The 21,839-nt window shown below is 44.3% G+C and overlaps 1 protein-coding gene and 1 long non-coding RNA gene across 2 annotated transcripts; both read left to right on the top strand.

Moving 5' to 3' along the window:
• The first annotated feature begins 4,056 nt into the window (after positions 1-4,056).
• On the top strand, positions 4,057-9,134 carry LOC150039857 (uncharacterized). Its single transcript, XR_016534199.1, has 4 exons — positions 4,057-4,109; positions 6,245-6,398; positions 8,052-8,108; positions 8,752-9,134. It is a non-coding gene; the product is annotated as an uncharacterized LOC150039857 (long non-coding RNA).
• A 6,457-nt stretch (positions 9,135-15,591) lies between these two features.
• On the top strand, positions 15,592-21,615 carry LOC150039856 (uncharacterized). The gene is made up of 6 exons (XM_090327557.1): positions 15,592-15,622; positions 15,994-16,168; positions 17,035-17,116; positions 17,406-17,726; positions 19,648-19,825; positions 21,405-21,615. The coding sequence occupies exons 1-6, from the start codon at positions 15,592-15,594 to the stop codon at positions 21,422-21,424; spliced, it is 807 nt and encodes a 268-aa protein (XP_090183683.1). The 3' UTR covers positions 21,425-21,615.
• The last annotated feature ends 224 nt before the right edge of the window (positions 21,616-21,839 follow it).

The raw sequence follows: 21,839 nt of genomic DNA, 5'->3' as shown, positions 1-21,839 counted from the left end.
CATAATATCCATCTGCTCTCAGCCTGCCATCTTACCTATTGAGGGGGGTTGAGATCTGAGTATTGTGGTTCAAAGCCAGCCTGGGGACAGAAAGTCTGTGAGACTCTTAGCTGTAATAAACCACTCAGAAAAAAACCGGAAGTGTCAGTGTGGCTCAAGTGGTAGAGTGAAAGCCTTGAGGGAAAAACAAAAGAAAGAAAAAAGCTCAGAAAGAGTGTGCAAGCCCCGAGTTCAAAAACAAGACCAAGGGGGGAGGGAAATGGGTACCAAGACATGTGAAAGGGTATCAATGTATGTGAATTAATGCACCTTCTATCTGGCAAATATCATGTAACCCTTTTACTAATTACAATAAAAAAAAATTAAAAAAAAAAAGAAAAAAAAAACAAAAACAAGACCAAACAAAAATCCTGAAATGCATTTTTTTTTAGATCCCAAAGGAAGATATAATTAAAGAATTCAGTAGAATCCGAACACCTAGTGCAGGGCAGTGTTGCTTACGTGGAGAGAACTTACTGAACCGAAGGCTGACATTTCCTCTTTGCTCTGGATGACGGGGAAGAATTCCTTGAGTGCTGTTTGTTGAGGCCAGAACATTTGGCAAATGTGTTACCCTAAAGCAGGCCAAGAAAAGTTGGGATGCCTAGCTGAGTCATAAAACAGTTAAGAACTTTATGAGAGAGAGAGAGAGAGAGAGAGAGAGAGAGAGAGAGAGAGAGAGAGAGAGAGAGAGAGAGAGAGAGGAGGAGGATTTCATTGTGGCAGCGTGGAAAGCAATGACGCTCCCATCCTCGCCCCTCATGCACTCACATTGCGTTCCTGTATGTATCCTGCCCAGTCTGACCTTGTCCATTACACAGCCTCTGTCCCTTCCCCTTCCTGGTACCCACACACCCCGGTTCACCCATCCCTTCCAGGAGCTCAGCCCTGTATCACTTGTTCTTAAGGACCCAGAGAGTGCATGGTTGTCTGCAGAGATGTTAAGCAACCCAGCAGTATTCAGATGGCATCTATAACTACCAAGAAAGTGTTGACCCTTTCCCCCACCCCAGGAAGGGGGGGCTAGAGAGCCCACAGGGAAAGCTCAGGCTTTACAGCTTTTAAATTATGGATATTTGGCTCGGTGAAGAAGGGAGGTGACCGAATCGTGTGCACGAGGAACATTTGATATGCGCCCATCTGGGCTGCTGCTATTCTGGATGGTGACTGTACAGAATTCTTCCCTGTGCTAGCCCGAATGCCTCCTCTGTTCTCCTTGAAGGCCTGGAGTGTTGATTTCTCACACATACAGTACGGTAGTCCCTTTGAGCTGTTAAAGCTTCTGTTTGGAAGCTTTAAACCAGGAGAGAATTATGGGGGAAAGATGGTGGAGAGGTACAGAATGCCCAAGATATACCTGGTATTATCCATTGTGCCCCAGATCCACTGAAAAAAAACCCAAAACAGCACTGGCAGGGACATGTCTGTACCTTTTTTTTTTGGTTGAATGTGGGGCTTGAACTCAGGGCCTGATTAGTACTCTATGACTTTGCACCACAGTGCTACTTCCGGTTTTCTGGTGATTCATTGGATATAGCGTCTAGGCTGGCTTTGAACCATGATGCTCAGATCTCAGCCTCCTGAGTAGGATTATTGGCATGAGCCAGCAGCACCCAGCTGTCTGTGCATTCTTGAGATAGGAATCCCCATTGTTGGATGGGTTCACATGTAGCCAACAATAGATAGGGTTGGTAGCAAGCCCTTGACCTGGTAGCTAGCCTTGATCCTGTGTCTGGGGGCTTGATGGCTGTTGGAAAATCTTGTCTGGCTTTGGTTTGTGCAGCTGGGGCCTCCTAGCTCTTCTCCACAAGTCTCTTACTGTCCAGTGGTCTTCCTTCCCCCACCTCCCAAGTGCTGGGATTACATTGTATATGGCTGTGGAAGTAAGTAGTTCTTTTGGAATCAGGCAACATGTACCCTTTGCAGTGGGAGCTCCCGGAGCTGCCTATGCAAGTATGTTTTACGTTCTTAAATGCTAACTGAATTTTGAGTGCGTAGGCTTTTAGAAACCATTCTACACTCTAAATATGAAGTGTAAAAAAAAAAAGAAATCTTTACACAGAGACTCATGTGCAGGCCTGTTGCTCCAACATCATCATGGGAAATATAAAATATCTCCTATTTGTCTGTTAGTGGAAAATGAGGGGGAAATGATGGCCCGCCTAAATATTGGAATAATGGTAATTTCTTTTAACAATGGAGCCATTGAAAGCATAGATGTAGGTATACCAGAATGAAGTAAATTTTAGGATCTATTATAAAGAGATCCATATGTAACATGCTTGTATGAGACTGACATCTCATGCCTGTAAGGCTCAGATCCACCAAAAATCCAGAAGTAGAGCCTAGGCTCAGCTGGAGAGGAGGAAGCTGAGGGACAGAGCCTCAGTCTGGAGAAGAAGAAGTTGCAGGACAGAGCCTAGGCTCTGAGTTCAAGACCCAGTAACCACTCCGCCAAACACACATTTGTCTGAGTATGAGTCTCTATCTACGTATCTCTTTTTTATCTGTTTTTTGTTTGTTTTGTTTTGTTTTGTTTTGCCAGTCCTGGGGCTTCAACTCAGGGCCTGGGCATTGTCCTTGGGCTTTCTCAAGGCTAGCTCTCTACCCCTTGAGTCACAGCACCACCACTTTCTGTTTTCTCTGTGTATGTGGTACCAAGGGATTGAACCCAGAGCGTTGTACATGCTAGATAAGCACTGTACTACTAGGCCACACTCCCAGCCCCGTTATCTGCTTTTATATGTACACTTACATTTATTAAATGTACCTAAACTACATTGAGAAGCCTACTTTTAATAAATGCATTTCTGGCAAGATTTGTAAGACTAGTATTTTGAGGAACAGTTCTTCATTTGAAATGCTTTGGTTCTATTTAATTAAAAAAACACAACTATACACCTATGCTACTTAAAACAGTTTCTTTTAAAAAAATTATAAATCACTGGATAAAAGCTTATTCTTTTAGCATCAAAGGAGTCAGCTGCACAAATGTACAGTGACTTGGGTTGGAGGTTAAAGTTAATTAACCAGGCAGAATCAGGTCCTTGACTAACCTGCAGCTGTTGGGCTTAAGGTTTGAATCTTTTTTTTTTAAGCCTCCAGATACAAAGACAGACCCTAACTGGTTCCATCTAAGTTCAGCTATTTTGAGTTGAATCTAAACAGAGAGGAGGAGGGCTCAAGTTGGGGGCACAGGGAGGGGTTTCTCATCTCTCAGCTGCATTAATTCAGCACAGAGACATTTCTGATGCCTTACTCACTGCCTGTGGAGAAAGCTTGAAATAGCCTTGAGGGTATGAAAAGAGGGGAAAAGAAAGCAGTGTATCTTAAATATCCTGTAGATTTTAGGAGCAGAACAACTGTAATTTCCTTAATTCTTACATGAGCTCCGAATTCTTTCCTTTTTCTCATGCATAGGAGGAAACTGAGGCTGGCAAGGGCAAATAATTTTCCCCCCCAAGGCCATCCACTTGGTCAGCTGAGATTTGAGTCCCTGACCAGTGAGGTCTACACATCTTAGGATAGTTCTATCAGGCTAGGATTTGCAAGTTGATGCTTATCTGCAGTGGACAGGATGGGGCCAGTTTAGGAGTGACGAGGTCCAGGGGACCCATCTTCTCATTCTTGTGAAGTAGGAAAAAGTAGTTTTGACAACAGTACATGCAGACATGAAGTCTAACAGGGGAGTCATATGAGTTTTGAGGATAGAGTTGCTAGAGAAATTCCTTGTTTGCTTCAAAATCCTTTCCTCTGGAGGCCTTCAATCATTCATTTGTGTCTCATAGTCAGCATAAATGTTTTCTCCAGTCAGAAGGGAGCTTTTTAGAGTCAAACATTGTCCAGAAGCAGAGTGATGAAGATGCGGCCCTCTGTGTGAGTACTGGACCCATGCATCCAGCTTCCTGTTTCCATGCAGACATTGCTAATCACTCACCGAACATGTCCCTACTTGATGTGGAATGGAGCGTGCAATATTTCCCAGCACAGCCCCTCAGAGTTCTAGAATTAGGTAAACAGATTAGCATTGATAATGGAACCTGTCTGTTATGCAAGCAGTAAGTGCAGTGGTAAGCATACATCTGGGAGCCAGATGTTGAGATTTGAGAGGGAGGGGATGAGACAGAGACAGATAGAATAGTTTAATTCAGTGATTTTTAGTCCATGACTAGCTGCTCACAAGGGATGACAGGGTTGGGGAGTAAGGAGCTAAAGTTCTGGAAACTACCTGACTGTTAGTTAGTTAGTTAATTAATTTTCTGTTGGTCATGGGACTTGAAGTCTGGTCCTGGGCACTGTCCTTGAGCTCTTTTTCTTTTCAGGCTAGCACACTGCCATTCTGAGCCACAGTGCCACTTCTGGTTTTTAGGTGGTTAATTGGAGATAAGAGTTTCATAGACTTTTCTGCCCATACTGGCTTTGAACCTTGATCCTCAGATCTCAGCTTCTTGAGTAGCTAGGAATGCAGGTATGAGCCACCAGCACCTGTTTTATTATTATTATTATTATTATTATTATTATTATTATTATTTATTTTTTTGTACTGGGATTAAATTCAGGGCCTTGTGCTTTCTAGGTAGGTGCTCTATTACTTGAGCCCTGTTCCCAGTCCCTTGGCTTTTAGTTTGGTTTTCAGATAGGTCTTGTATTTTCTCCCAGTTCAGCCTTGAACTGTCATCTTCCTACCTCTGCCTCCCAGGTGGTTGAGATTATAGGCAACTTTCAACAACCTTTCTTTTCTTTTTAAATCGGAGGCACTGAACAATCTATAGTCAAAATACATTTTTGTTTCACTCAAATACTTTTAAGAAGCTGTAGCTTCTTGAGAAAGTTTGAAATTCTCCATGGTGCACGCTCCTTTCTGTGTCCTCCAGAGAAGGTTGAGACATTTTCCTGGAAAGGTAATTTTGGCTCTAGTGAAGATGTCACCATCTGCTTGCCTGCCGGGCAGCTGGCCTGGCTGAAGGAGAGCTGGGGCTAGCTGCTTTGAGATCTGGGAGAGTAGGAGGTCCAGGGCACAGGTTGGGGAGGGGGATTGTTTGTGGCTCCCAAGGCTGTTCTTGGGTAGGGTCTTCCTTCCCCAGGCACCTGCTCAGTTGGGGAAGCCCCTCCAGCATCTCCCTCCGGCTGACTCTCGCTCCTGGCTTTCCTCCCCATCCTCTGTCAAGAGCTCCAGGCTGCCTGCCATTCCTGTTGGCACTGGCAGCAGCCAGAACAGTGCAGGCTTTCCTGGCAGCGGGGTCCATGACTGCTTCATTTCTCCTTCTGCTCTTTCACATTCTTCTGTCTTTTTCTCCATGGCCTGGTACCCAGCAGCCTGTGGCCAAAAAGGGCATTGATTACCTTTTTAAAAAAAATTTTTTTTGCCAGTCCGGAGGCATGAGGCTTGAACTCAGGGCCTGAGCACTGTCCTTGGGCTTTCTCAAGGCTAGTGCTCTACCACTTGAGCCACAGCACCGTTTCTGTGTATGTGGTACTGAGGAATCGAACCCAGGTCTTTGTGCATGCCAGGCAAGCACTCTACCACTAGGCCAAACTCCCAGCCCTTACCATCTTACCTCCCCCCTTCTCTTCTCTCAGCCTTCACCCAGTAGGGATAGATTGCCCGCTTTCCCTCCCTCCCTTCAACAGGCAAGTAACAGACATGGGACGTGGGCTCTGACATTGCACAGGGCTCGAGTTTCCCCCTATCCCCATTTCAACCACCAAACCAACAGTAGTGCACACCTGAAATCCCAGCTCCATGTTGAAGCATATACAGAGGAGAATTATGGTCCAAGGGCCCACTGAGCTGTCTTCTAGAGAGATCTTTCTATCAGCCAGGCCTTGGTGGCTGACATCTATAATTTCTGCTGCTCAGCAGGCAATGATTGGGAAGATGGCAGTCTAAGGCCCTCCTGGGCAGAAAAGAGCCTATTTCGACAGACAAGTGGTGTGTGTGTGTGTGTGTGTGTGTGTGTGTGTGTGTGTGTGTGTGTGTGCAAGCCTGTACGCACACACGTGTATGGTTTGTGCTTTTTCCATTATCGGCAAGTGCGATCTTGGCAGACATGGGAAGATGACATGCTAGATGATCAGGTAGAGAAAGCACCTTAAAGAGGAGCAGTACACACCAGCCAGCATTGATTGATTACTGATCAGTGCATCTGTAAATATCTCAGACCCAACACTTTGACCTAGGTGCTCTTATGATCTCATGTTACAGGTGACTGAAGTGAATTGATGAATGAACTTGTCACTACCGGTGCTTGAACTCAAGGCCTCACACTCATATTCCTGCCTGCTATCCCCAGCTGCATGGCTGGTGCTCTACCACTTGCCACACCCCTAACTTCTGGCTTTTTGATAGTTTATTGGAGGTAAGAGTCTCAGGGACTTTTCTGCCAGGACTGGCTTTGAACCGCCATCCTTAGATCTTAGACTTCTGAGTAGCTGAGATTACAGGTGTGAGTTATCAGAACTCTTGAGATGAAAAAAGGAATTGCAAGGAGAGTGACTTTTCTAGAACATGAGAATGCTTGGGAAGGGTCCTTCTCTTCCCTTGGCCTTTCCCTCAGGGAGATGTCCTTTGTCCCCTTACTGGCCTGGTTGCAGCCACAGTGGCCTTATAACATCCAAAACAGCAGTGGCACCCTCCTTGGAGCCAATTGCTGTAACCTCAGAGGGGTGTGCCTGCAGCGGACTGATTTCTAGTTCTATTCTTCTCCCCTGGAGATGGGGAGGTGTGGATGGAAAACAGCAGCTACAGCAACAAAAATCTGAGGCTGAAGCCTAAGGCTGGATTCAAAACCTTTAATTCAGAGTGAAAGACTTTAATCAGGCTATAACTTGGCTCCATTCCTAAATGCTACCATGTTAAAAAAGGAAAAGAAATAACAACAATAATAATTCAGAGAATGCAAATAATAGTCCAACCTAAAGCCAGGAATAGGTCAAAACAGCTGTAGTTTCTCTGGGAATGAAACATTCCACTCTTTAAATTATTGCAAGGAAATGTATCTTGTTTTCCCCAACTGAGCCTGGAAGTGAATTTTTAAAAAAAATCTATTACTGCTAGTTACTGATTCAGCAAGAGTTGCTTTATTGTTATTGTTGTTGTTTGCTTTTCTTTCCCTTTTCCTTTGCAAGCCACTGTCCACCTCCATCTTTTTCTGCCCTTTTTCTCCTGGGTGTACCAGAGGAACCTTCTAAGTAAAAAACAAAACTTCACTTTGTGTGTGTATGGCCAAGATTCAAATTTGCTATGATTCATTGGAAGGGGGGAGGGGCTGGCAGAATTGGAGGGAGAAAGGACCCATGGAGCCTCTCAGATGTAAATAATTCAGGGTTTGGAAGTGCTCATCTTTGGACGTATTGGAGCCATTGGGAGTGTGGACGGCTGGGAAGCAAAACTGCTGAGGCAAGCAGGAGAGAAGCAGAGTCACTGGCCTGGATTGGGTCAGCCAACAGAGCAGCTGCATGTGTTGGAGAAGCCAGCCCATGTGGGGCATGGCGGGGGGCCCAGATCTGGGGATCCCCGGACTCTCAGAACACATGAGGCTCAGTGTCAGGGGAGCCTCTTGTTACACAAAAAAAAAAATCTCAGGGAGGTGTAACACTCACAGCCTAAGAAAAGGGAACAGTGAAATCCTAAACAGTATTTAACAGGAATAAGTTAGTATGAGTGTATTCCTATTAATATACTATGAATGATATATTAATAACATTAATGACATAGTATAGCAATATATTCATGAGCTAAGGTTAATAGAGCTGATTCTAATTAGTATTAATAGAACTCTTACCACATACGAGGTTACTTTTCAAGTCAGGTAAGTATTCTCTCTCCTTTTTTGCTGGAATTTGAACTCAGGGCCTCATGTCTACTCAGCAAGCACTCTTCTGCTTAAGCAATGCCCCCAGCCCTCTTTTGGGGTTGATTATTTTTCAGATAGGGTTTTAATTTGAATCCTCCTACACAGCTGGGATTACATGTATGCGCTACCATACCTGATTTTTTTTCTTTGAGCCAGGTTCTCGGTCTATATCCCAGTCTGACCTTGAATTTGTGATCCTCCTGCTTCCTCTTTGTGAGTACTGGGATTCCATGAATTTGTGCCACTAAATCGCTGACATTGATTTCCTTTCCTTTCCTTTCCCCTCCCTCCCTCCTTCCCTCTTTCTTTTTTTATTTTTTCTTTCTTTCTCCTCTTCCTTCCCCTCCCCTCCCCTTCCCTCCCCCTCCCCTCTCCTCTCTCTCCCCCTCCCCTTCCCTCCCCTCCCTTCCCCTTCCCTTCCCTTCCTTCTTCTGCTAAACCAACCTTGAATTCCCCAGGACAAATCTGATTCAATCATGCTCTTTCATCCTTCTTCTAAATTACCAGATTCCACTGGCAAATATTTTTGAGCATGTTTACTTCTATGTTCTTTAGGAATATTGATCAGTAATTGCATTCACTGTCCAATAGGATAAGCCTGGATTACATGATGCTCCATGCAACTAAATCTAAATGGATTACATTATGATGTAAAATTGAAATTCCACTGCTTCGGATATTCCAGACACATCTGAAGTCAAATCCATGGATTAGAAGTCAAAACCAATAATATTGGATGGTACCAGCATGTCTATCATATTGGACAGCACAGAGAGCTTTCCCTGCAACCTAAGCTTTTGTATGTCTTTGAGCAGAGTTCAAACTTTGACGTTTATCTGTTGTCTTTTATCCTTAGTGTGGTGGTGGAGCTCTTTCCAGCCTTGGAAAAGAAACTCTGTGATGGATCATCTGACATCTGTTTTTTTTTCCCTACCCCTAAAAGTGTTCTTTAAATTCCCAGCCTAGGAGGGGGTCAGCTCAGTATTATGTAAAAGCAAGGTTTAGTTTCATTTAAAAAAGGGAAAGGTGTTTTAGTTTGGCCAGTTCTAGGCAGAACCCAGAAGTGCTCTTATAGGATGCATATTTCACAAACCAAGATTTATTCCAGAACAAAGCTCTAGCATAGCAAAGGTTTTGTCTGGCCAAGTGGGATCCATCCTTACTTTGCATGAGCAAACCTGCAGGTACAATATTTTACAAGGCACATCTCCTTTCAATAATTAAATACCTATGCCAGCATGTTGTAATTTCTAAGGACATAAAGATCACAGAGAAATAGAGCGCTTTATAGTCAAGCAAAGCTCAGGGAGGGTTGTAGATGGGGGGTGGTTTAGGGAGGGTTGTTAAAGAGGAGTATTCTGCTTAATGAGAATGAAAAGGAAATTGTAACTTGGTTCCAAATTGTTCACTGGGGTCAGGAGACATGGAGTAAGAAGGGCAGTGCTGAGATCTCAAGCCCAGCTGGGACTCCAGGATGGGCTCACATCATTGATTTTTTTTTAACTCTGTGAAGGAAGGCTTTCTCTTGGACATCTTGTGTCAAATTGGAAAAGAGATTTTTGTAACGGACCCCTCCACCCACCATCAGAGGCTCTGTACGAATCATATCCCTGAGATGCTGCTGGGTTTAGACAAGCTAGGATTTCTAATGGTGGTTTTCCCTTTCAGTGACCTTGGGCAAACCAGTAACCTCTCTGACCCTCTCTTTCTTTTCAGGGAAACAGAACAACAAACCCCATTCTCTTAGTGTGAGATCTGTGGGCCAGCCCCACTACTACTCTCAAGAGCTCTTGCTATAACCGTGGCTGTGTGGGCCACTCTTTTGGGAGGAGTGTCATAGTCCCCCCAGCTGGGTGGTTGGGGGTGAGGGGTGCTTGAGGGGACTAATAGAGAGAGGGGAACATTTTCATCCTTCTCAGCCCCCATTCTTTTCTAAGTTAGGATGAAGTTTAGATCAAGGGCCAGGACCTTGACTCCCCCTGCCCCCATAATTGTGAGCGGTTAAAAGAGGTTCAGGCGAAAAATACAGGCAATGGTCACAAAGGAGTTGGAGACTCATTGCCACCAGGAAGTCAAACACCATTGCGGAGTGAGGTGCTCTCGGAAGGCAATCGGAGGAGGATGTGTTTGGACAAGCAGGGATTAAAAAGAAGGGCATCTTAGGAAAAATGGTAAACACCATTGAGCATTATGAAGGGTTGGCAGTGCAAAGTGTCTGTCGGACTGTGGGAGAGTAAGCAGGATGTCCTCATAATAGTCCCATATGTGCCTGTGGTCCAACTTGATTTAAAATTTTATGTCTACAGGAGAAATGCCAGAGTAAAGAAATCGCGGGGGAGGGGTGTTTCCAGACATCAGGGATACCCGTGTGGCTCCACAAACAGCGCACGCACCTTTTTACCCAGACAGTTCTATTAATATTGGATTTCTGCTATGATTATAAAACATCATCCGACACAAGCTGTGCGGTAACATTTCTCCCCCAGCAACCAGGGAGCCCGGAGAAGCTGGATTGTCATTTGCAGGAGACAAATGACAATAATCCCTAGAGATGGGATGTGCAGAAAAAGATATAATCCTATTAAGAGATTGCCATTGTGCACGTTGCCTCTTGTGGTCCCAAGTGCAGATGCAGGAAGGAGACAAGGGGGCCTGTAACAGCTATAGGAAGGAGCTCTCCCTGCAGTTGGCAGTGACAGCGCCCTGCCATTTCTGAACAAGGGTCCTTGGGGTATCGGATCACAGTAAATGACTGAGGGGAAATGTACTCAAGAAAGGTGATAGACCTGAACAACTGGAGTTTCACTTCTGAAGGACCTGGAGGAAGCCTGGCCATGACTCAATTTTTTTCATATATTTTTATTGTAATTAATAGAAGGGTTACATTATATTCATCAGATAGAAGGTACATTACTTCATAAATATTGATACCCTTTCTCATGTCATGGTTCCCATTTCCCTCCCCCTCTCCCCATACATCTTGATTTTCCCCCCTCCCTCTCCTATTTCAATTAAGCGTATATAAAATATATCAGATAACAAGGTGAAATATTGTAACAATATGAGATAAAGGGACAGCAAAAGGACAACAATCACTCATTATATGGCTTCTGTTTCTATATCCTAGAGATCCTTTCATTTAGCATCATACTGTATGGCCTTATGTATCTAGGTTTTGCTCTATTGTGAACCTCTCCTAGGAGAGCCCAAGGTTTCTACTGATTATTGTAAATGAGGGAAACCATTGAGCCTATGTTCCTTTGAGTCTGGCTTCCTTCACTTAATATGATTTTTTTCTAAGTCTTTCCATTTCCTTACAAATGGGTGATGTCATTCTTTCTGAGAGCACCATAGAATTCCATTGTGTATAAATACCACATCTTGTTGATCCACTCATCAACTGAGGGACATCTGGGTTGGTTCCATATCTTTGCTATGGTGAATAGTGCTGCAATGAACATTGTTGTGCTAGTGGATTTAGTAGGTCCTTGTTTCTGGACGATTGGTAAATGCCAAGTAGTGGAATTGCTGGGTCATAGGGGAGCTCTATATTTAGTCTTTTGAGGAACTGCCATACTGCTTTCCATAGAGGTTGAACAAGTTTGCACTCCCACCAACAGTGTAGTAGTGATCCCTCCTGTCCACCTCCCCTCCAGCATCTGTTATTATTAGATTTCTTGATCCTAGCCATTCTAAATGGAGTGAGGTGGAATCTTAAAGTTGTTTTGATTTGCATTTCTTTTATGACCAGATATGCCATGACTCAAGTTTTACACTCTTAGAGCAAACCCTGTAACTTCATTGGGTTGAGGACCAGGTAGTTGGAGTTCTAAGTATGTGTGAGATCCATCAATTGGTAAAGGATAAACTATTATTATTATTATTATTATTATTATTATTATTTTATTATTATTTGTGCCAGTACTGGGCCTTGAACTCAGGGCCTGGGCACTGTTCCTGAGCTGCTTTTTTTTTTAAATTGTTGAAGGCTAGCATTCTACCACTTGAGTCACAGCTCCACTTCCAGGTTTTTGTTGGTTAATTGGAGATAAGAGCTTCATGGACTTTCCAGACCATGATCCTCATATCTCAGGCTGGCTTTGAACCATGATCCTCATATCTCAGCTTCCTGAGTAGCTAGGATTACAGGGGTAAGCCTCCAGCATGGGGCTTAAGGTCTCTATTTGAGTGATGAAAATGAAACCCTTTAATTCATGCTATGTTTTAATGGGAAATGGAAGGGAGTGAATATTCAATTTATGACCCCAGGAAATGAGCACACGTGCACATGCAGATTTTAGTATTTAACAGTGAAGATTAAGACATTCACTGGCCCCCAAGCAATCACTTTGGATTATTTCATGCTCCATGCTTGCTACTCAGTAAGATACCAGCATGGTGTAGAAGAAGAGACATGAGTTTTAATAGTAGAGACATGTGGTGGGTTCAAGCCTAAGCACAACCATTTTCCAACTCTGGGACCTTGGGTAACTTCCTTAAACTCTTGCAACTTTGCTATTCTCATTTGTGCACTAGAGATACTATTCTCTGAAAAGTAGTAAAATATTAAATATTCAAGTAAATTATGATCAAAAAGAGTTACTTGTTTTTTGTCTTGGTGAAGGTTGACACCTCTTAGTTTACCTCTTAGGATCTCTTTCCTTCCCTTTCGGTTAATACTACTTTGATGATGGTGATAGTTGCTGCTGTTGTTATTATTACTATTATTTTAGTCCAGGTGGTTTGGATAGAGATCAATCTGATCCACAGGCAGATAGATATACCAATCCAGTCCATTTCTCTGCATCTATGGGATTGGTCCAGGGAGGTCATGTGATCAAAGATGGCCAATATGACCCCACTGTCTTTCTGGTTTCTAGAAGGAAAAGCTCTATGGCTCTTCTGGGTGCTGAAACTATATAAGAATATCCCTCGAGGGAGTGGTGCTGTGGCTCAAGTGGTAGAGCACTATCCTTGAGCACAAAGAGGCTCAGGGACAGAGCCCAGGCCCTGAGTTCAAGCCCCAGAACCAGCAAAATTGAACTCAAAATTGAGTTTGGGGCTTGAACTCAGGACCCTGCAGTTGTTATGCAAACACTCTACTGGAGTGACATCCCCAGTCTTTATTTAGAATTACTATGCTTTGAGATTTGCAATAGAGCAAAACCTTGATACATAAGGCCATATAGTATGAAGCTAATTGAAAGGACCTCCAGGATATTGAAACAAAAGCCATATAACGAATAATTGTTGTCCTTAATGTACTATGTTGTCTCTCATCTCCTTTGCTGTCCCTTGGTTATCTCATATTGTTATAGTATCTCACTTTGTTATCTGATATATTGAATTTATTTGTATTTGGTTATTTGATAGGGAAGGGGGGAAAACCAAGACAGGTGGGGGGTAGGGAAATGGGTACCAAGACATGTGAAAGGGTATCAATGTACGTGAATTAATGCACCTTCTATCTGGCAAATATCATGTAACCCTTTTACTAATTACAATAAAAAATGCAAAAAAAAAAGAATTGCTATGCTATCCCATGGAATCTTTACAACCTCTAAGTAGACTTGTAGAGCTATTTCACCAACACGGAGTTGCCTCATGGTTCTGTTCGGGGCTTAGGTCTTTTATTATTTATGTAACAGTTCCCCTACATTATAGTTCTGTTTGACATGCTCAAGTCACTTCCTGTCTCTGACTGGACGCTAAGAGCTGGAGGGCCTCAAGCAGGATTAGATGGGCATGGTTCTGTGGGTGGGTATTATCTTCACTTTACAAAGGAGCAGAGATGTTCAGACAACCCTTTACAAACTGTCAACTGTCATGGAGCCTTGTTGGAGTAGAAATAGATATTGAACTCAGGTCTTTGGGACTACAGAGATCTTCAGGATTTGGCTGTGTATGTGTATGTGTAATTATATATATGTATATATATATATATAATTTTTTTCAAAGGATTCGGCTAAGAACAAAAATCCCTTTTGAGAAGGAGGAAATCTTTTCAATGTGGAGAAGTATCTTAAAAGGTTCTATATCTGGGTCCTTTCAAACTTGAAATTTATATGCAAGGAATAAAACCAGACGAGAATGGATGGTGTTGGGATGAAACGAACAGGTTTGTGTCTTTTCTGAGCTGATTTGTCTCAGTAAATCCCCAGAAAATATCGCTTGTCTCATTTTCCCTTCAAGCCTTTTGTCTGAGTTTCAGCTGAGAAGATTTTTTTCCCCCTCTCTCGTTCTTTGTAAATTCTCTTGATTTTGGTTATATAACAGGAGCAAACAATTGCCTTTACTGAACAAAAGTCTCAAATGAATAGCTATCAATGGTAATACTAGTAATTAACAGTTTTTTTTCTCTGTCGTGCCTGCCCGAAACTGCTTTTATTGATTTATTTTGACTCTGTTCCATATAGGACAATTTTCCAGCTTGCACAAACATATGCTTATCTTCTTTTGGGCCCAACTATCTTGGACTCTATTTCAAAAAGAGCGTTAACTCTTCAGGACAGAGCTGACAGCAGACCAGAGGAAAGGAATTGGGGTGCCTCAAATGAACTGTACACTGGGAAAGATTATCAATGAGTGTGAAACATAGAGCACCTCTTAGTTTGAAGTTTGACATCCTGGCTTTCCTTTCTGAATGAAATTGGAAATTACACAGAATTGGGGGTGAGCGTGGTGGAGGGTGGCAAGATGGAGGGGTCCATCCAAACAAAAAAAGCCAAGGTCAGAGGGGAGAAACAGTGCAAAGAAAGAACCAGTTGGCTACTGGCAGCTCGCGCTTACTCAGGAGGCTGAACTCAGAGGATTGTGTTATGAGCCCAATCCAGACTAAAAAGCCCGTGAGACTCCATCTTCAAAATATTCAGGAAGAAGTCAGGCTGGAGGCTTAGCTTGAGTTGGAGTGTCAGTCAAACAAGCAAGTGAAGTGAGTCCAAGGCCCTGAGTTTAAACCCTGGTTCTAAATAAAGAAACAAATAACAAAGTAAACAAATAGGCAAGGGCAGGGGAGGAAAAACCAGTCATCAATTCTCCCTTTCTCTCTGCTCTCCTGAGGTCAATCTCAGTTATATGAGTGTCTTTCTTGCAATCCAAGTGAAAAGGTAATTCATGGTACTGAAAAGAGAATTCATTGTGTTATTGAGTTTCTTAAACCCCAGAATTGAACCTTTTATAAAATTAGAGGTGAGAAAATGAAATGACACAGGAATAGCATCCCCCTCAATATATTTGAAACCCCACTGGACATAATCATAGTATGGAATATACAACTTTGTGATCTATTTTTTCAAATCAATAACTTTTCTTCAATGCTTGCACATATATACTCAGTCTTCTTGACTGAGTTGTATTTCATTGGATGGATGCATAGAGCATGCTTAACTAATCACAGTCACCTAGTGTTGGCTATTGGTTCCTTTTTTAGTTTTCTTTTTTTTTGGCCAGTCCTGGGCCTGGGCATTGTCCTTGAGCTTTCTCAAGGCTAATGCTCTACCACTTGAGTCATAGCACCATTTCTGGCCTTTTCTATGTATGTGGAATCAAACCCAGGGCTTCATGCATGCTAGGCAAGCACTCTACCACTAGGCAGCTGTCTTCTTGAGGGCTCTTCTGTCCTGCAGGCAGATGCTCAGGGTGAAGGATGAGCTGGCAGCGTCCAGAGTGAACGTCCCTGGAAGTCACCCAGCAGCAGATGGAGCTAGTGGATAAATGCAGCCTTGCAGGTGTGGAGTAATTCTAGGGTGCTGGCTCTATGGTGCTGAGTGGAACCCAACCTAGAGCAGAACCATTCCTTCCATGGCCTGCCTTCTGCAGTGGAATTTTACTACATGCTCTTGGAAGCTGGGCTAGCACTTAGACTCAGCAGCTGGAGGGTTCGCTGAGGCCATACACAGCCAACACTCCCACCCCCTCATGACCACAGAGCTAGTGTCAGGAGACAGACGTCCACAGACGGCCGTGCATAAATCTTGCCCACAATGTATTCCTGTGGATGGCAGGATCAGACGGTGGGCACTTGACAGCCAGCTGGCAGTAGTATTGGTACCCTGGAAGTGTCAGCAGGCTTAATTACCAGCCCTTGTGCCAATTCCAGGACAAACCACCAGCCGTCTCCTCACCCCTGCCACCGCTGCCACTCCACAAATCCCTGAGGCGACATCAATAATTCATCTGAGAACCAAAAAGTGCCAGGCCTCTGTCACTGTTGTCTTCCAGCCTGGTCCTACCTTCTGGGCCTCGCCTGGTGTCCCTGTCTTGTCAAACGTCAGGTGTGGTGTGAGGTGAAGAACGATCTGCGGGGTGGACACGTGTTGTCATTTTCTGAGGAAACAAGTATTAGAGACAGGGATTAAATGCTCCTAATTAGAGGTCTTTCTTGCCAAGCTTCTTCAGGAGAAAAAAAGAATTTTCTCCTCAGTTGATGTGCTATCCTTATGGAGACCTTGGGGGAGGGGCAGAGGGTGGGTATGTGGAATTCATATCTGGGAGCAGGTGGCCATATCAGAAATAATGGCTCGAGGTACTGGGAAAATGTAATCAATATTTACCTGCTGAGAAGTCCCAAGAGGAGAAGGAAATGGACTCCTTCCCTACGGCACAGATTTCATTCTGGTGTCCTGCTTTCTTTGTGTATTTGGCAGCAGGGGAAAAGCGCATGATTTTTTTTCTGGTGGTGGTGGGGAGAGTGTTGGGATTGGTGGAATTAATCCATCATCAGCCTGCACACAATAATCCATTATTCAAGCATGACAAACTTAGAATACTCAGTCTGGTCTCCTGGTATCTGCCTGGTTTCTTATTTGTGTCCAAATGAATGCAACCCATGACATACTTTTTAAAAATATTATGATTCTCTCTCTCTTTCTCTCTCTCTCTCTCTTCCTCCCTCCCTCCATCCTCCCTGCTATCTTTTGTCTAGAACAATCATTATCAACATTAGGCTTCCTTATCTGTGTCGTCAGCTCTGGAGAACAAGAAACTTATGTGGGTTGGTAATGTTTCTCTAGACTTCATTTTAAAAACAACAACACACACACACACAAACAAAAATAAACCAACAAAGCTAGACTTGTGACAAAACAAAAGTTCTCTAAAACTCCAATGTAATATAATTTAATTCATTCCTTCCCTGCAGAAGTGTAGCAGCCGGAGTTTCTGTGGCACAAGAGACGACAGAAAAGGTGGCTGATGGCATTACGCAGAAAAGAAATCTAAAGGTGAGGAACAGAGGAAGCAAGGCCATGCTTGGGGAATCAAGTAGCCGGAGATGTCGCTGCTGGTCCAGTGTCTTAGAATCCACTATATTGCTGAAGGCAATCTCTCATCATACTCTCCAGTTGGATTCCAGGTCCTGAAGAATTGCTGCTATTTCCGCACAGGTGTTGAGGCCAGCCAGACACCCAGCCCCTGTCCCCCACCCTCCACCATGTGATTTCATTTGGCAGGGGTCTGAGGACATTAGTATTCTCATAAGGACCCTAGGGTTGCCTTCTACCATCCAAGCAGGTCCCTGTCCCCTGTGGGAGTCTGCTCAGAACTCATTCAGATCACTGCTTTCTCCAGGGTCCCCAGGAAGAGGAGGGCTACAATGTCTATGAGGTGGATTGCTGGTTGATGGTTCCCCTCGATGCCTGCTCTTCACACACTGAGAAATGGACAACCCAAGGTGATTGTGTGTCAGGACGCAGTGTCAACGGAACCACCGTGGTCTGGCCTGTGGTTCGGGGCATGGTCTCTGCAGTCGAGTCAGCATCAGCTGAGATGCTGTCTAGACCCTGGCACACCTGGCAGCTGGGTGCGAATGGAGGAAAAGAGCAGAGATGTCAGGTAAGGTGCAAGATACCCGGTTAGATCTGAACTGTAGATAGACTGTGAATCATTTTGCCAAAAGAAGTCTGTTTCATGCAATATTTAGATCCTACTTGCCCTCAAAGAAAAAAAAAAGAATCGTTGGTTGTCTGAAATTTAAACATCCTTAGGCACCCGGCATTTATGTGTATCCCAGAAGTTTCAGGGCTTGCTTTGTCTCTGCCCGCTCTTGTCTTTATAGGAGGCTTCTTCTTCATCATCTCGCTCAGATGGGAAATCAGAAGTCATAAAAGGCTTGAGGGGGAAAAGAAAAGGACAAGAATTTTAATGTCCCTACAGCATGAACTCTATTTAGGTTCAGTGATGTGGAACAAGAGTCTTTTCCTATTTTCCTCTCTTTACTGGTGTCCTGTACCAAGACTCAAGATGGACCCAGAAACCATCACTTCCATTCCAAGGATGTTTGTGGGACATTTCTTTCTGATGTAGAAAGAAGGTAGTCTAACGGGCCCGTTGGACAGGTATGCATTCTGTAATTCAGCAGGTAGCTTATGGTTCAAAACCATCCTGGGCAGGAAGTACCTGAGACTTTTTTTTTGCCAGTCATGGGGCTTGAACTCAGGGCCTGAGCACTGTCCTTAGTCTTTTTCTCTTTTTTTTTGCCAGTCCTGGGCTTGAGCTCAGGGCCTGAGCACTGTCCTTGGACTTTCTCAAGGCTAGAGCTCTACCACTTGAGCCTCAGCACCACTTCGGCTTTTTTCTATATGTGGTACCGAGGAACTGAACCCGGGTCTTCATGCATGCTAGGCAAGCACTTTAACCACTAGGCCAAACTCCTGGCCCATCCTTAGTCTTTTTCTCAAGGCTAGTGCTCTACCACTTGAGTTACAGCACCACTTCAGCTTTTTTCTATGTATGTATTACTGAGGAATCGAACCTGGGTCTTCATGCATGCTAGGCAAGCACTCTACCGGTAGGCCAAACTCCCGGCCCCGTACCTGACACTCTTATTTCCAATTAACTACTGAAAAAAAAAGCCAAAAGTAGATCTGTGGCTCAAGTGGTAGAGCATTAGCCTTGAGCAAAAAAAAAAAAAGGAAAAAGCTTAGGGACAGTGCCCAAGCCTGAGTTCAAGTCTCAACACACAACACAACACACACAGGAGAATATTAGATAATTCCTTAAGGTTACTCTCCAAGCAAAAACTAGCTCCTATGTAGCCAACCAAGGGGTCCTTAAAAGAGTATAGTAGGAAGTAGAGAGAGATTTACTACAGAGGGGAGAGACGACACAGGATAACTTCAGTAGAGAGAGAATGAAATAGAAAAATGGAGGGGGAACAGGACGGGGGCGAGAGAGAGGAACAAGAGAGAGGGAGGGAGAGAAGCTTCAAGTAACGGAAGGGTGCAAGGATGGAATTCGTGACCATGTGAAGGTCACAGGCCCCACATGCTCTTTGAAAGGAAAAACAATGGCTTTATTGAAGGTTGGAGACAAGAGCATACCAAAAGACCTGTCTGTCCATTGGCCAGGAGTGATGGCTTTTTCATCTGATTGGCCAGGGCAGGGGAACTAGAGGTGTGGGTTGTTTACAAGCAGAGTCTTGGTAGAATCAACCCCACCTGGTCCCAGTCCAGGTGCAAGGGTTAAAGAGTTCTGATCCACTGCGAAGCCCGCTGATGGCGGCATGCTTCTTCTCTTCTACCTGGGCTGTGCTTGCTCCTCAGCTTCTTCTTGACAGGGTATTTTAGATTAGACTCGAAGGTTCTACAGGTGCACCCCAAGAAAGAGCTCTCCTACAGATCTCCAGGAACAGGGAAGTTGCTGTTTGATGGCTGGGTTTCAAAGCCTTTCGCCCTCATGTTGATTTTTTTTTTCACAGCTGCAAGGCAGTCTGTAAGCCCTGCCCTTTTACATGACAACGCCCTTGCATTTCTAGATGGAAGAAGAGTGGCTGAAGGGTTGGGGGTACCTCACGTCTCTGGCCTTTCCCTTCGTCATGCAGCCTCAAAGTGAACTCCATCAGCCAGCCATCAAGGGGATGATGTCTCTGCAGCAGCAGACTCTTCTCCAGTCACGCGGCTGTCTGGACACGGGGTCCACAAGCTGCAGACCAGGTAAGCTGGGCCTAAACCACAGGAACTATGAGGTGACTCACCAGTGTCTGGTATGTTGGAAATGTGCTTTGGCAACTGAAAAGCAATGCCATCCCCTGCCTGTAAAGAGCATCCTGGGAAGTAGTTTTGGGGTAACCTTCAGTCTTTTGCTACCCATTCCTCTGCTGTTTTCTGTACAAGGCTGACCTGAGGGACTTGAAGGCCACAAAGATAGATGTTTTAAAAATATGGAATGATTATCAGGGTTTTCTTCTTGTTTTCATTTTTTTTGGTGTTGAGAGCTCAACTCAAGACCTAGGCAAATGTTTTAAATTTAGATCAAGAATTTGAGAAATTGAGAACAGAGTGTGGTACAGAAAATAATGTTTGCTTGCTGTCCTTTTGTGTCTTTTGAGACAGTGAATTTGAGGTTCTCTGCCTCAGCCTCTCAAGTTCTGGGCTTACAGGTGTGCAAGATCATGCCCAACTCATAGAAAACACTTGGATTGAGGCAAAAGGCACAACCTGGAGTCACTCGGCGTCAGATAGAATTTACTGTTTAGTAGCATTGGCCGTGTCAGAGCTCACACTTAATGTCAGCCATTTACCACCTAATATTTCAGTCAACAGTTGATTTGCCTACACTAAAAAAATTGCGTGATTTAAATACATATTTGTAGCCGTTATATTTTTATTGTAACTTTATTATAATCTTTCACTCGTTGTACAAAGGAGTTTCACTTCCACATGTCAGTTTATGAGCACATGCATCTTGATCAGCGTCAGTCCTTTCATCGTTCTCAGTAGAAGAGATAAAAAAAATTGCAATATAGTTTTGGCTTACGATGAATCCCTTTTGAGACTGTGTTTGGGTATCTATTTCTTCTGGAACTAGACCTACCTCCCAACGACAGGGGTGAATACACATCTCAAATAGGGCCAATTCTTTCTCTCCCACCATCCCTCTCATCTTCCTTCTCTTTCTTCTCCTTCTACCTATCTCTCCTTCCTTCTTTGTTGTTGTTGTCGTGGTCCTTGTCCTCCTCCTCCTCTCCCCTCCTCCTCCCCCTCCCTCCTCCTCCCCCTCCCCCTTCCTCCCCCTCCCCTCCCTCCTCCTCCCCCCTCCCCCTCCCTCTTTCCTCCCCCTCCCTCCTTCCTCCCCCTCCCTCTTTCCTCCTCTCCCCCTCCCTCCCCTCCCCCCCTCCCCCTCCCTCCTTCCTCCTCCTCCCTCCTTCTTCCTCCTTCTTCCTCTTCCCTCCTTCCTCCTCCCTCCTCCTCCCTTTCCTCCTCCCTCCTCCCATTTCTAAGTAGTGGCCTGAAGGGAAACACAGGCATGTAGAGTCTATCTGTGGTCTTGTGCAGACAGACCAAAGCAGAGTGGGGGCCTTCTTGATTGTTGAGCTCCTAGTGTTGCCAGCACCCAAGGTCCTCACATGTGCAGTAGTTGGGACAAGGTTACCTTGCAGAGGTGCCCAGGCCGTCATGGAGAATTGAGAAAGAGATGAGCGGGGTGGGGTTTACAGTCTTTCCGTGTATCCTATCTGCTGTTTGAAATGAAGGCTGTTGGTGGTGTGACCCACTATTTTCTTTCGTTCTTCAGCTTTAAGGAGATGCGGTTGATGTAATAGCTTGTGTACGTTTTCACGTGTGTCATTAGAGGATGTTCCTTGAGTCACCACCAATACCGTGAATAGATCCACAGCATCCCAGCGTGTACTGGAGCCCCTTTGAGGCCTTTCTCTTCATTGCCCTCTAAACCCCAGGCAACCACCGATCTGTTTCCGTCACAAGTAATTTTTATTTTCTAGTATTTTGTGTCCAGGGAACTCTACAATATGTATTCTGTGTTTTGGTCTGGCTTGTTTAATTCAGCATAATAATTTGAAGATATGTTTCTGTTGATCCTCACATCAATAGTCCAGTAGTTCATGATTGATCCATTTGTCTGTTGTTGGGTGGTTTCTCCCCCCCCCAACTTTCAATTTCTGACTGAAAATGATGAGTAATAGTGTCTTGTACATTTGGCTATATATCT

The sequence above is a fragment of the Megascapheus bottae genome, unplaced genomic scaffold (assembly GCF_031878675.1).
Source record: "Megascapheus bottae isolate mThoBot1 unplaced genomic scaffold, mThoBot2.hap1 HAP1_SCAFFOLD_107, whole genome shotgun sequence".
Taxonomy (NCBI): Eukaryota; Metazoa; Chordata; class Mammalia; order Rodentia; family Geomyidae; genus Megascapheus; species Megascapheus bottae.
This window is presented reverse-complemented; position numbering and strand designations above follow the sequence as displayed.

Coding starts and splice junctions, on each gene's coding strand:
- LOC150039856 (XM_090327557.1), top strand. CDS start 15,592: ATGGAGCTAGTGGATAAATGCAGCCTTGCAG. Junction 16,169..17,034: donor CCTGTCTTGTCAAACGTCAG/GTGTGGTGTGAG, acceptor CCTTCCCTGCAG/AAGTGTAGCAGCCGGAGTTT. Junction 17,727..19,647: donor GAAAAGAGCAGAGATGTCAG/GTAAGGTGCAAG, acceptor TTGCATTTCTAG/ATGGAAGAAGAGTGGCTGAA.